This window comes from Penicillium mononematosum, assembly GCF_028829835.1.
Source record: "Penicillium mononematosum strain IBT 11891 chromosome Unknown utg000005l:1.0-9366267.0:1.0-9372171.0, whole genome shotgun sequence".
Taxonomy (NCBI): Eukaryota; Fungi; Ascomycota; class Eurotiomycetes; order Eurotiales; family Aspergillaceae; genus Penicillium; species Penicillium mononematosum.
In genome coordinates, this window is record NW_026643275.1 from 3,625,053 (window position 1) to 3,639,311 (window position 14,259).

Sequence of the window (14,259 nt, forward strand, 5' to 3'; positions counted from 1 at the left end):
GTGTCTTCTCCGAATCGGGACTAATGCATGCTTACCTCAGCCAATATTATTGACCCGCGGGCTCCAGCTGGAGTTGGAGATTCCAGAGGTTCTCACCGTCCCTTTTTGGCTGGCAGAATGCTCATAGTTTGGTTCTGTAAACATACATACAACGACGCATGTATGTATCCATCTTATACATATGTACATATGTATGTACACATATTATGTACCCTTTACAAATATCCCAAGCCATAATAGTAATAATAAGAAAATTTTACCTTTTGGTGGGTATGTCCTTCTTTTTAGCTGCTTTCAAATGCTCTCCAATACCCTTTTTAAGTGTATACTAAAGGCGGTGAGAAGGTAAAAAACCAATAATACATGGCTGGAGCTTGAGAGTGTAAGTTACAGCACGTGACTATATCGGAAGAGGCCGCTGCCGCTCCTCTCACCGGGAGCCACAGGTAGCTCAACAGAAAAGTTCGTGATTTAGAGGCATCTCCTTCCACCCCAACCTTATCCATTCTTAGCCCTTCACGTTTTCTCTGTGCCGGGCTCTCTTTATTTTCTCATCTCAGCGTTAAGGGCTTCTATTCCTTTCTTTTTATAATCGCAACAAGTCTCAGGCACCATGGTTGCGTCAGCTATTCGGATGCGCACCCCGAGCGCCATGTTCATGTCTAGAGGTGCTGCCGCTATGCGCCGGCCCCAGGTCTCCTCCAAGCTCCAGGAGGTGATTCAGTATGTTCCTCTGATATCAATTGTGGTTGGGAATTGATACTAATGATGTTTCCACCAGGACCCAAGTGCCTGCGCTCTCTGCCCTTTCCCGCTTCTATGCCTCCAAGTGTATGACAATTGATTTACCCCTTTCTCTCAGACACCAATTCTAACATGACTGCTCATCAGCCTTCCCTCCCCACACACTTATTAGCATGCCGGCACTTTCGCCGACAATGACCGCCGGAAACATCGGCGTGTGGCAGAAGAAGGCCGGAGATGCCCTCCAGCCCGGTGATGTCCTGGTGGAGATCGAAACCGACAAGGCTCAGATGGATTTCGAATTCCAGGATGAGGGTGTCCTGGCCAAGGTTCTGAAGGAGAGCGGCGAGAAGGATGTCTCTGTTGGCTCGGTAAGAAATTTCCCGGTTTTCTCCGTGGGGAATTGATTCACCAATCTAACCTCCCTTATAGCCCATTGCCGTCCTTGTTGAGGAGGGTTCCGATGTATCCGCCTTCGAGTCCTTCACCCTGGCTGATGCTGGTGGTGACAAGCCTGCCCCCGCTGAGCAGAAGGAGGAGCCTAAGAGCGCTGAGCCCTCGACCCCGGCCCCAGCCGAGGAGGCACCCGCCGCGCAAGAGCCCGAAACTTCAGGCGAGAAGCTCCAGCCCAGTCTTGACCGTGAGCCCTCTATCAGCCCCGCCGCTAAGGTCTTGGCCCTTGAGAAGGGTGTGTCCATCAAGGGCCTTAAGGGTACCGGTCGTGGTGGTGCCATCACCAAGGAGGATGTTGAGAAGGCCCAGCCCGCCACCACTGCTGTTTCCGGCGAGGCTACCTTCGAGGAAATCCCCGTCAGCTCGATGCGCAAGACCATTGCCAACCGTCTGAAGCAGTCCATGACCGAGAACCCTCACTACTTCGTCTCCACCACTCTCTCGGTTACCAAGCTCCTGAAGCTCCGCCAGGCCCTCAACGCTTCCGCCGACGGTCAGTACAAGCTTTCCGTCAACGACTTCTTGGTCAAGGCATGCGCTGTTGCCCTTCTGAAGGTCCCCCAGGTTAACTCCAGCTGGCGCGAGGAGAACGGCCAGGCCGTGATCCGTCAGCACAAGACCGCTGACATCAGCGTCGCTGTGTCTACCCCCACTGGTTTGATCACCCCCGTTGTCAAGAACGTTCAGGGTCTCGGACTCTCTAGCATCTCCAAGCAGGTCAAGGACCTTGGCAAGCGTGCGCGCGAGAACAAGCTTAAGCCCGAGGAGTACCAGGGCGGCACTTTCACCATCTCCAACATGGGCATGAACGCCGCTGTCGAGCGCTTCACCGCTGTCATCAACCCCCCGCAGGCCGGTATCCTGGCTGTTGGCACCACCCGTAAGGTTGCTATCCCCGTCGAGACCGAGGAGGGCACCGTTACCGAGTGGGACGACCAGATCATCGTCACTGGTAGCTTCGACCACAAGGTGGTTGACGGCGCCGTTGGTGGTGAATGGATTAAGGAGCTGAAGAAGGTCGTCGAGAACCCTCTGGAGCTTCTGCTGTAAACAGCGAAGCTCTCTTGTTCTGACTTATCTGTAATCTGTATTAAAACACCTTGCCTCACCCATTAGACCATTACATAGGTCCCATTTGTTTTTGATCTCTTTAGCAGCTTTAAATCCTTTCAATGGAATTTTTCTCGACTTAATTCTGCATCATTTTTGTGTTTTGGTTCGAGCACCTGATAACTAACGTAGGTGGCTGAGGGCTCCCGAGGTCAGGTCAAGACCATTTTACCTAGGTAATTACCATGAGATGTCCTAACTGCCTTATTATTTGAACTAACTAAATGGAACAGTCTCTTACAATATCTTCGGAGCCATATGCTACCTAGGTATATATACAGCTATGAGATCAACATCGGAAAATTAACCCCAAGGAATCTTGGTAGTGGGCCCAGGTCAATGACGTGATGTCACACCCCCCAGCTTCCTTGGTATAAATCCTTCCTTTTCCCCTCGAACTCTTTCCTTCCCACATCACGTTTCTAGTAAGTCTTATGTTTCTTTTCGTTCTTGTTTACGTGCTCACCAGTATTTCCCCAGATTACCTTCTAATAACATCACGCGCAACATGTCTTACGCCGACGCAGCTGCAAAGGGCCCTAAGCAGTCCCCCGAGGATGTATGTATTCAAACTCATATATCTACATTACGGTGCTAACAAGTAACAGGCGTGAGTTGTCTATACTATCGAGTATCCCTTGTACACCGCTAACACATCCTCCAGCCGCGCTCCCCCTGTGGGCGGAATCTACCGCGATGAATCCGAGAGCACAGCCTCGTTGATCGACGTTGATGGCCCTCATGTTCAGACTGTGGAATCTGACTTCCTGAAGCACGATGTCCAAACCAGCACCCAGGCGGAGCGGATAGACCGCGAAGCCGAGGATAAGGAGAAGCGTGAGGACGAGGAAAAGAAGAAGGCAAGGAGCCAAAAGGCGAAGAGCAGTGGCATCTGTGGAAACGCCAGTAACCCTGTCTTTATCGCCAATGCCGCTATCGCAACCGTCGTCGGCGCAGGCCTCGGCTTTGGTGCCTACAAGCAACACGCGCGGGGCAACCTCTCCTGGGAGCTGGTCGGACTCTCTGCCGGTGCTGTCGGAATCTTTGGTGCTGTGGACTACTTTGTCAGCAAGTAAGTGCTGCATATACCTTTGGACTGGTGGGTATGGTAATGATGCTAATCCATGATCTAGGTGGTTCTTGCAGAACAAGTTCCCTCCCAAATAGATGAGCGGTGCTTCATATCTTTCTGTTTTGGTGTTGAATGATTGTTTTGTGTCTTGATATACCATCCCAGCTCTTCTGTGGTTTTGCATTTTGTTCATTTGGCGAAAATGGAGTCGGATCGGATTGACTGTACCAGTATCTTTAACGACGATATCATTTTCCTTTTAAGTTCTAGCAATCGTAACATATATGATAGATTATGTCGAATGTAGTTTCTTAGGAGCTATTACTTGTAGGTACTCGAACTTGAGATACCTCGCAGAATCTAAAAATATCCCAAGGGCTTGTGCAGATGTACGTTGTATAGAGTGCATTGTACCTGAAGGCGGTGAACTACGTCAGAATGGGCCCAAACAAGACCATCTGGCCTCCGGTTGGATCAGATGACGACCACCTTGGTGTTTGTGGAAAGCAAGTCACTAGCTCGGGAGACTCAGGCTATCCTCTCTTACTCATCCTGTTAGCAGTCCTAGGCACCTAGGTAGTGCTCCCTTTTCCCGACTTATCGGGTATCGAGACAATCCAGGATTCCAATCTATACCAGGCATTGACAACATGGTATATTACAGTTCCCCGCGATAGGCGTACATAGCTGACATGAACAGAATTCGCTATTCAACTCTGCTTTAAAGCAATCGTCGTCCATCCGCCGTGATCTGGACACCTTTTCACAATCACCAACCACCTCATCACCTGCGTTACAAGGTGTGCTCCTACCACCGACTCCTTGCGACCCCAATATATTGACTTCAAGCTCGTAGGCCAGCTTGCAGCCTCCTTGGCATCGCTTTCCCGCACCGTCGATGACTACTCAGCGCTCTCCAAGAAGGAACTAATTCCCGAGAAACAACAAAAGGCATTCGACCGTGTCAAGAACTTCCGAAATGAGCTTATGGAATACCGGGCACAATTTGATCGACTCCGCAAAGAACGCGAGGATGCAGTACGTGCCCAGCAGATTTTCTTGCAGTGTACTTCAAATACTGACCCAATACCAGCAATCGGTTACCAACCACAATGAACTCCTAGGCCGTCGTCCACACCACGCCGCAACACCAGAGAACCCTTATGCGCAGTCCTCCCTCCCACAGAGCACATCAGCCTTTGCACCCTCATCCTCGGGCCTCGGCTTTGGCGCTAGCCCAGCAGACTACAACCGCGAAACCAATGCGCTGCGCGAGCAGTCCTTCTTCTCCAACACACACAACCAACTCGATGATTTCCTGGACCGAGGAAGAGCGGTTCTCGCCGACCTCGGGCAGCAGCGTGAAGTACTTAAAGGAACGCAGCGTCGACTATACAGCGTTGCGAACACACTTGGTGTCAGCGGGGATACCATTCGGATGGTGGAGCGACGGGCGCGTCAGGATAAGTGGATTTTCTGGGGTGGGGTAGTGATTTTCTTCTTGTTCTGCTGGGCAGTGCTGCACTTCTTGCGGTAGGATTATATGACTATGTTTTCTTGGCCTTGGGGTGGGTATACGGGTTTAGTTGGATAGGGCGTAGTTCTTGTATCTTGTATTGGGTTCATCAGCGCCGGCGTTTGGTCTTCGAACTTGAGGTGTCTTTATTGCCAATAAAATGTCTATGGCTGGAAGTGTCTGGTTGTTGTAAATGTATATATATGTATGCTCATATGTGCTAGATGCAACTATAGTCGATCATTAGCTATTATTCTTTGAAATATGTAAATATACTGCAAGATTCTAAGATCCAGTAGAATTTATCCTTGGTCACAAGGTATTTACTAGCTAAATTGGTACAATGTGCAGCGTAGAGATTGGGTGAAATTGGAACTTGTCTATGACTTCGGGATAGTATACATGTCACACCTTCAATTGCATATAAGTCGGTTCTTTCTCCAAGGCATTGTGGTTTCCGTCAAGACCTGGATATATTTCAAATGCTAACGTAGATATCTCAGTTGAACATAGCTTTTAGTACTTTAGGCACATGAAAATAAATCACCTGCCACATGCAGAAGTGTATCCTTTGCTCCGAGAATGGGCAGTAAGCATTTTAGCATAGGAATCAGATATTATTTAGCCCCTGAAGAGATTGTCGTTTCACTCAATTAATAACAAACAAAGTAATAACCAGACAATTCCTTCCAAATAGCCCAAATGAATCGAAGTAATCGAAGCAAAAGAAGCAAAAGACCTCAGCCGAGCATTGGGAGCTCGGAAACTGCCCAGGTGGTGTGGAGCCCCCAGCCAATCTCTTTCACCGGAATCTCCTCCTTCCCCTTCCAACTTCTTCCTTTACTCATCTCTCCCAAGCATCATCATGTTCGCCGCTCGTCGCACTGTCAACCTCTTCCAGAAGCGTGCCTTCTCGGCCTCCGCTATCAATGTGAGTGTTTATTCCTTCTTTCCCACCCCAATTGAAGCTAACTCCTCGCGCAGGCCTCCAAGGTTTCCGTTCTCGGTGCTGCCGGTGGTATTGGCCAGCCTCTCTCCCTGCTGCTGAAGCTCAACCCCCGTGTTTCCGAGCTCGCTCTCTATGATATCCGCGGCGGACCCGGTATGAATAATGATGTTTCAACTCATTCAACACGCGCAATTACTGACTTTGTTTAGGTGTCGCTGCTGACCTGAGCCACATCAACACCAACAGCACCGTTACCGGCTACAACCCCGATGCTTCCGGTCTCCGTGACTGCCTCGAGGGCTCCGAGATCATCCTCATCCCCGCTGGTGTTCCCCGCAAGCCCGGTATGACCCGTGATGACCTCTTCAACACCAACGCCTCCATCGTCCGCGACCTCGCTAAGGCCGCCGCTGAGGCCGCCCCCAAGGCCCACGTCCTGGTCATTGCCAACCCCGTAAGTTGCCATTGATCACCTCACAATTAGGGTTTCCTACTAACTATTCATCATTAAAGGTCAACTCTACCGTCCCCATCGTCGCCGAGGTCTACAAGGCCCGCAACGTCTACGACCCCAAGCGTCTGTTCGGTGTCACCACCCTTGACGTCGTCCGTGCCTCGCGCTTCATCTCGCAGGTCCAGAACACCAACCCCGCCGGCGAGGCCGTCCCCGTCGTTGGTGGCCACTCCGGTGTGACCATCGTCCCCCTGCTTTCCCAGTCCAACCACTCCTCCATCGCCGGCCAGGCCCGCGATGCCCTTGTCAACCGCATCCAGTTCGGTGGTGACGAGGTTGTCAAGGCCAAGGACGGTGCCGGTTCCGCCACCCTCTCCATGGCCATGGCCGGTGCCCGCTTCGCCGAGTCTCTCCTCCGCGCCGCCCAGGGCGAGAAGGGTGTCATCGAGCCCACCTTCGTTGACTCCCCTCTTTACAAGGACCAGGGCATCGACTTCTTCGCTTCCCGCGTCGAGCTCGGCCCCAACGGTGTTGAGAAGATCAACCCCGTTGGCGAGATCAACGAGTACGAGCAGGGTCTCCTCGATGCCTGCCTGACTGACCTCAAGAAGAACATCCAGAAGGGTGTTGACTTCGTCAAGGCCAACCCTTGAAAAGCTCCATGTACAACTATCCATACCTCGTCGTGACTTTTGTTTATTGTAATAATGAAAGTGTATGACAATCTTCTTCATTAGATCGATATTCCATTGTAATCTATAAATCGGTCTATACTACGCTGACTTATAACTATACCCATTTTCAACCCATATGCTGTATTGAAACTACCTAAACTCATTCGCTCCATGTCCGCAATGCAATAAGGAAAGACGTTGCAACTAAATAATCTGGAATGAACCGAAAACAGCAAGCAAACATGAAAAGCAAAAGCAAATAGCGAGCTGAATACCCAGATCTGCACCGATATCCAAAGTAAGCACCAAATTCCCCAAGATCGGAAATAATCCAGAATAAATCAACAATGAATCAAGTATAGCTCCGCATGGCGTCCAGGTATCCTGTTCCGCCGCGCAGGTCTTGATCGAATGTCTCGGCCACCTCTAGCACACGCTTGATATGGTCCATAGAGAGGGGCGCTTTCTCGTTGACAGCCAGGGCTTGTGCGGTGCGGACGGAGTTTTTGATCTGAGGGCAGGTTAGTTTGTAGATCAGAGTATAAAGTGGAGGAGATAAAACCCAGTAAACATACCTGTCGCCCATTCAACGTGTGCCGGGAAAGCATATCATAATCCTCCTCAGAGAAAGAAGCAATATTCACACCCTCAATAGCACGCACGCGCTCCAAGAACATCTTCCAAATACTCCTCTTCGCCTTGGAAGTAAGATCGCCATAGCGTAAGGCGACATGGATACGCGACTGGAAGGCATCGTCGAAGGTCTCGACACGGTTGGTAGTCAAGAACAGAATGCCCTGGAAGTATTCCAGCAGACGGAGGAAGATGCTGACAAGAGCATTGCGGTGGATATCGTGGATAGTCCGCTTCTCAAGGAAAACATCTGCCTCATCGAGGAGGAGCACTGCGCCCCAGGAGTGCGCGATATCCAGGATCTTGTTCAGCTCCGCCTCAAGAGTCCGCGAGTCAGTACCCAGTTCACCGGCGCTGACCATATACAGCGGGCGACGGAGTAGCTCGGCGATGCCCTCTGCCGTCAGGGTCTTACCCGTACCGGGCGGACCGTGCAGCACAGCAACAAGACCCTTACCCTTACCCTGGATGACATCGTCGATGTTCTGCGCGGCGTGGAAGGTATGCGACTCGACGAGAGCCTTGACGATGGACTTTTGGTTCGACGGGAGGACAAGCGAACCAAAGGCTTCCTTATCCCACTCGATATCGCTGATACCGGAGATGGTGAACTCGAGCCAGAGCTTCTCGCTGAAGGCAAAGCCCAGAACGACAGGCGAGGCAATGAGGAGCTCCTCCTCAGTAAACTCGCGGTCCTTGGAATCAGAAGCGGCACCTTCAATGCGGTCCATCTTCTCCTTTTGGATCTCGGCACCGTTCTCGTCGACTTCGACCTCCACGACGCGAGGACATCCCTCCGTATCCTCAACGACCTTGTACATCGTCCGCGGGGTATCAGAGGCGCCGCCATGTTCAGAGTCCGAGTCTGACCCGCCACAGCAGCAGCCGTCGCTACCCTCACCTTCATCGCCGCTGATCCCAAGATCTTCGGGATCTATGAGATCCGGATCCTTGGAACGGACAGTGGAGATGGGATAGTTAGGGTTGATGCGACGGTGGATAGCCGGGTCGATCATGACGCGGCCATTGATATTGACCTTAATGATGAGCGAGCGCTTTTTCTTGTAGAAGGCCATACCTTTGTGGAAGCGGTAGTTCATACCACGGAGAGCGACGAAGCGCTTGCCGCGCTCGACGAGACGGGCACGCAGAGCCTCGGCGTCCCGGTGGTACTTCAGCGGGTAGCAGGCGAGACTGGTGATCTTGCGAGCGCCCTTAAAAGCATCGACTTCAGCAGACATAGTGCCGAAGCCGTAGTCCTTGCCGTCGTACTCGAGGTAGCGGCCATCGACACTGTACCACTGACCCTTCATGAAGGAGGACTCTTTGATGGCGTACTCGATTTTGAAAGCACGTGGTTCATCTGTGCTGCCGTAGGTTGGAGTGTAAGCGATTGTGTTGGGCTTGTACAGGGCCCACAGCAGATCGAAGGTGATAGTGTTGGCCTCGAGCAGCGGGTAGAGAGTCTTCTTGATGTCTGCGTAGTCGGTGTCAAGGTATTTGATGAGAACTTTCAGATGGGCAGCTTTGACAGCAGCAGCCTTTCTGGCTTTTCTCTTCTTCTCGCTACGCGACTGCTTTTTCAGGTCCTTCATGTATTGCCTTGTTTCCTCCAGATATAGGAACAGCATGTTAGGGTCCACGACGGCGGGCTCCTGCACGAGACTGACGCCCTTGACACCATCCATGATCTTGGAGAGGGCATCACGGAGGGGTTTGCTCTTGATATCGACCACAGTCTCGAGATACTTGTTCTCCCAGTTGAACTTGCGACGGATGTTGAAGATATACTGGTCCCATTCGTCGGCATCGGGGTCATCCACAGTTTCAGTGAGCTTGTACTTGTGGATGGTGGTATCCCATACTATATAACGAGTCAGCCAAAAAAAAAAAAAAAAAAAAAAAAAAAAATGAATTAAAGGCATAGGGTTTTAACGGGAAAAGAAACTCACATTGATCTACACGCTTATAGGCCACCTTGGAAGCGGGCTTCTTCTTCTTAGACCGCTTCTCGCGGCGAGTTTCGCCCAACGAATCGCTGGCGGCCAAATCATCAGCAGCCAGTTCACGCAGCTTCTTGGCTCTTTTTTTGCTAAGCTTGAGCTTGGAGACTAATTTCCGCAACGCCTTGTCATCTATGTCGTCATCGGAGTCAGTAGAAGACTCCGAATCTGACTCAGAGGAAGAGTCAGATTCCGAATCCGATGTCTCAGCCTTGCGCGACCGCTGCTTCCTCTTCTTACGACGCTTCTTATCCTTGAGCGCACGCCTCGCACGCGCCTTTCGTAGGCGATGCCGCTTGCGTTTCTCGGTATCGGAGTCGCTCTCTGTGGAATCGGATGCATCTTCAGAGTCGGCATCGCTGTCAGATTCAGAAGAAGAAGAATCCGAGGAGCTATCACTCTCATCCTTTTTCTTGTTCTTCTTTTTGTGCTTTTTGCACAGTTTGGGGGCAGAGGCAGGGGTAGTCTCGGGTGCGGGGGCGGTAGCAGCGTCTTTGACTTCTTTGACTTCTTTAACCTCTGCAGGCTGAGCAGAGCCGTTCAGGTTCTCTGATGGAACGACTTCATCTTTGGCCTCGGTCGGGTAGAAGCGTGATCCATAGCTGAGGTAGGAAGCTGCGGGAGCTGAAAGCGGCAAGCTGTAAGCTGTAAGCCGTAAGCCGGGGAAGTTGGAGATGGAGAGTGGAGAATTTAAAGAGGAAGGAGGGAAAACAGGATTAAATAGAAAAAGAGAAAAGACAAAAGAGAAAGACAAAAAAATGTAAAGAAGAAAGAGAATGGCGCTGTGGGTGAGACGCATTATATGTGAAAGGCAGAGGCCAAAGGGCCATCAACACGATGTGCAGCTGCGAGCTGCGCAGGCTGCAGCCCTGAAGCCAATCAGTTGCCCCCACGAAATGTGATGTGCTGGTATTATTGTACTTATTGTACTTATTATAGTATGGATATATGAATATACGGTGTACAGGCATTATTAACTTGCCCAATATCTTTTCTTTTCTTTTCTTTTTCCTTTTCCTTTTCCTTTTTCTAATTTTGTAGCCCTAAAATCATGGCCAATCTGGAGTTCCTATTAAGCGCCTTGAACTATGTGATCATTAATAGATCCATGGATACCTACATATGTAGATAGGTAGGTATGTAGGTACTTGTATAGAAATATTATAGATTTATGTTATGTTCTTTGATTGGATGGATATGTACATATGTACATATGTAGTTACACGTCTTAAGATATCTTCAATGTTATATTGTATAGATGGATTAACTACATAATATTGATATGGACGTAGAGTCTAGAGTCAAACGAGTACTGGTGTACTACCTTGAATAATCACCAAGTTAGCCTAGTAAGAGCATTAAGAGTATATAGACCCTCTATATAATGACTTGTAGTATACCTCAGTTGTATAAGAGGAGAGTAATCAAGTTTACCTTTCCTTGTTCTTCCCATCTAAACGTTTGCATGTATACTTTCTATCTATCTATCTATGTATATGTAGATACCTACCTAGGTAGGTAGTACTTGTAGGGTACATCGCTTACCTCGTTCGCTCGCGTTGATTACATCGTATCACATGTATCATTATGTCGCTTGCGTACATGTATGTAGCAAATCGTTTGTGACCAAATAATTCTATCCTCGTCGACTCCCTTGGAATTGAAACACTATGGCATCTGATAGAACCATCAGAGATCTATTCCCAGCTCTCATCGTGGGATTAGACAGAGAAACAAGTGGGACACCGTCCGTCCATGACTCGGATGCTTCTTCTTTCCATCCGAGTCAAAGTCCTACCCCAGTCAACAAGCAGACATTGCCAGCACAGGATAGTGCTGAGCTTCACGAACCTACGCCGGTAAGTTCAGATCCTCAGTATTTTGTCTAACCGCTAACGTTAACCGCTAACGTCCCTTTCCTGAAGATTCATTTCCCTCCTCAGCTAACCAGTGATGGGAACGAGTCGGACAGCAAACCTGCTTCTTCTCTTAGAACCACTCGAATCCAATTTGCTCCAGTTGAAGAGAATTCTGAGCAGTACCTACCTGCAGCCAGTCACACTGTTTCTTACGATTCCCGTTGTGCTTCTATCCCCACCCTCAATCCTCAGACCACTAACACAAATTCCAATGCAGAGGGACGCCCCAAGGATGCAAATCCCATTCCCACTCCTAGAGTAAGGCTCGTTATCAGAAAGAGACCTCGCGAGCCCACCCCGGACTCGGACACTGTTTCAGAGTCGACAAATGCAAAGGAACAAAACCCTGAGGGTGTGACTCCCACCACTCCTAGAACAAGAATTGTTGTCAGCAACAGATCTCGTGAGGACCCACTGGACTCTATTCCTTCTACTGTCAGAGCACTAACCCAGACTTTCGACGGATGCAGGTCCAGAGGGACGCTCTAACGAGGCGACTCCCATTTCCACTCCTAGAGTAAGACTCGTCAAAAAGAGATCTCGCGAGACCACTTCAGACTCCGACACTGTTTCAGACTCGACGAGTGCAAAGGGCACCAAGGACGTGACTCGCATTGTCACTCCTGTCAGGGCAAAACTTGCTTCCCAACAGACACCTTCTCACCCCACCCTGGACTCCATTCCCTTGACTGTTCCATCCGATCCTGGAGATCCGCCATCTAATCTCGAGTCTAATTTGCCAAACCCTGCTGAAGAAACGCCTGTTGAGTCCACTTTCATCCCCGAGTCCAATATGGATTCTCCCAACACTAGTGTTCTCAGCACATCCCAGGAGTCTTCTTCTGACTACGACGAGACATCGACTAGTGTCAATCCTACCTCGGAGCTCCCTGCTACCAGTGCATCCCCCAATTCCAGTTCGAGCTCTGAGGAAGCTCCGTCCCGCGACGCTGGTCACCTATCTCCCGCGCTGGATTTCGTCTCTTCTACACCCCCGAACCCTTCTATGGATTCTTCAATGGATCCCTCCACGGATCCTTCCATGGATCCGTATATGGATTCATACCAGCAGTCACTTGATTCAGCGGTAATGTCAGGAATCCCCCCCCTTTGAAGACCCAAATGTCCTCCCCTCCACATTCATGTACCCCGAGGAGACTCCCGACCAAAGCAACTGGACCATTGACCCCATGGGTGTCTACACTCCCGAGGAGTATGCACGCATCCTGGCGTCTGAGCAGGAGCTCCTGCGTGAAATGGCTGACCCGCATACCGATATTTCAACGCATCTGTATTCTCAGACAGAAGAGCCGTATTACACTACAATTCATAACCTGGACCGCCATACCGATATTTCGACGCATCTGTATTCTCAGACAGAAGAGCCGCGTTACACTACAATTGATGATCTGGACCGTATCTTTGCCGAGATGGAAGAAGCAACTGCTGGGATGGATTTCCTACAACCTGAATATTGGGCCGCTATCGGCCGCGATCAGCCAAGTCCATCTCAACCTGGTGCACTTGAGTCTGACCAACCCGCGCAGGCTCCAACCACTTCTGAAACCTTGCAGTCAGTGGAGGAAGCAAACCAAGGCTCAGTCACAAAGCGTGCCCGACACAGTTCACCCCAGATAAAGAGCTCAAGCCCAGAGGTATCGAGCACACTTCCAGACCAAACCTCAGTCTCGATGCAGCACCACGGTGCCTCACTCGAGGCAAAGAGCACGACTCCTCCAGCTACGTCAGCCTCGAAACGCCGCCGTTCCAAGAACCAGTCCGTGACACCTGCGCCTACCTCATCATCATCCCGCCGCCGTTCCAAAGACAGCATCAAGACTGGGACAACTACGCCAGAGCCGCAGGCTACCGTCACCGTCCCCGCGCCGTCTGCGCAGTTCCGATGTCATGCCCAACTCCAGCACCACCACCAGCGCGAAGAAGAACCCCAAGGGCAACGCAACCCCAGACTCATGGGAGACAGCACCTACCGCAGACAAGATGATGTCGCAGATGAAGGAGGCGGAATCGATGTCGTGGTTTGACATCACCGCGGCATGGAACGAGAATCGAAGTGACTTGGACGACGAGATGACATGGCGAGCGCTGAGCAAGCGATGGGGACGAATCAAGGATAGAATTGGTCCTTGGCCCGGTTTCGACGTATGTATTCGTCTGCCCCTTTGACCACCTCAATCTAGATGCCCATTGGTGTTCTCATTGGGGATGGAGAGTTTGTTTTATCCTGATTACTGACATTTGAATAGGAGGCCCTTCTGGATGCCTTGAGCAAGTTCGATTCGAAGCCGGATGACAAGATCTTTGCGCAGATTGCCGAGGATATTTCGATGCAGCTTGGCTGGGATGTTTCTGACAGGGCATGCCAGGGTCGATACGAAGTCCTCGACGAGTTTGGCAAGATCGACTTGAAGGGAAAGGGCAGGGCTCGAAAGTAAGCCGCTTACCCTTGGATGCTTGAGACTTTTTTGATGGATGGTGAGGTGAGACGCCATTCATTTCTGGTGGATATGAATATGCATATCGAGGATTTTACCCAGTGGCTAGTTGGCCGGGCCCTGGGTGCCATATGTGATGGATTTACTGTTGGATTATGACTTCACATTTAAGTCAAAAGGACAAAAAAAAAAGGGAAAAACCAAAACGGCCAAAAAAAAGTTACTTTATCTACAAATCAAATAAAAAAAAACTTGTAAGATTTACACAATTCCTTG

The 14,259-nt window shown here is 50.3% G+C and overlaps 6 protein-coding genes across 6 annotated transcripts; 5 read left to right on the plus strand and 1 right to left on the minus strand.

Moving 5' to 3' along the window:
- Window positions 1-613: 613 nt before the first annotated feature.
- N7519_009493 (putative pyruvate dehydrogenase complex, dihydrolipoamide acetyltransferase component) lies at window positions 614-2,247 on the plus strand (the record flags this gene model as incomplete). The annotated part of the gene is made up of 4 exons (XM_057296266.1): window positions 614-723; window positions 782-831; window positions 892-1,115; window positions 1,177-2,247. The coding sequence occupies 4 exons, from the start codon at window positions 614-616 to the stop codon at window positions 2,245-2,247; spliced, it is 1,455 nt and encodes a 484-aa protein (XP_057144148.1).
- A 568-nt stretch (window positions 2,248-2,815) lies between these two features.
- On the plus strand, window positions 2,816-3,474 carry N7519_009494 (uncharacterized protein; the record flags this gene model as incomplete). The annotated part of the gene is made up of 3 exons (XM_057296267.1): window positions 2,816-2,898; window positions 2,972-3,379; window positions 3,441-3,474. The coding sequence occupies 3 exons, from the start codon at window positions 2,816-2,818 to the stop codon at window positions 3,472-3,474; spliced, it is 525 nt and encodes a 174-aa protein (XP_057144149.1).
- Window positions 3,475-4,029: 555 nt separating this feature from the next.
- N7519_009495 (golgi SNAP receptor complex member 2 family protein) lies at window positions 4,030-4,916 on the plus strand (the record flags this gene model as incomplete). The annotated part of the gene is made up of 4 exons (XM_057296268.1): window positions 4,030-4,032; window positions 4,080-4,179; window positions 4,236-4,417; window positions 4,473-4,916. The coding sequence occupies 4 exons, from the start codon at window positions 4,030-4,032 to the stop codon at window positions 4,914-4,916; spliced, it is 729 nt and encodes a 242-aa protein (XP_057144150.1).
- An 844-nt stretch (window positions 4,917-5,760) lies between these two features.
- N7519_009496 (malate dehydrogenase) lies at window positions 5,761-6,951 on the plus strand (the record flags this gene model as incomplete). Its single annotated transcript, XM_057296269.1, has 4 exons — window positions 5,761-5,826; window positions 5,880-5,997; window positions 6,054-6,298; window positions 6,358-6,951. 4 exons carry the CDS (start codon window positions 5,761-5,763, stop codon window positions 6,949-6,951), a joined length of 1,023 nt encoding a protein of 340 aa, XP_057144151.1.
- A 373-nt stretch (window positions 6,952-7,324) lies between these two features.
- N7519_009497 (ATP-binding protein) lies at window positions 7,325-10,407 on the minus strand (the record flags this gene model as incomplete). Its single annotated transcript, XM_057296270.1, has 4 exons — window positions 7,325-7,483; window positions 7,548-9,469; window positions 9,558-10,232; window positions 10,404-10,407. 4 exons carry the CDS (start codon window positions 10,405-10,407, stop codon window positions 7,325-7,327), a joined length of 2,760 nt encoding a protein of 919 aa, XP_057144152.1.
- Window positions 10,408-11,278: 871 nt separating this feature from the next.
- On the plus strand, window positions 11,279-13,983 carry N7519_009498 (uncharacterized protein; the record flags this gene model as incomplete). Its single annotated transcript, XM_057296271.1, has 6 exons — window positions 11,279-11,467; window positions 11,534-11,930; window positions 11,998-12,614; window positions 12,682-13,415; window positions 13,450-13,690; window positions 13,795-13,983. The coding sequence occupies 6 exons, from the start codon at window positions 11,279-11,281 to the stop codon at window positions 13,981-13,983; spliced, it is 2,367 nt and encodes a 788-aa protein (XP_057144153.1).
- Window positions 13,984-14,259: the final 276 nt, after the last annotated feature.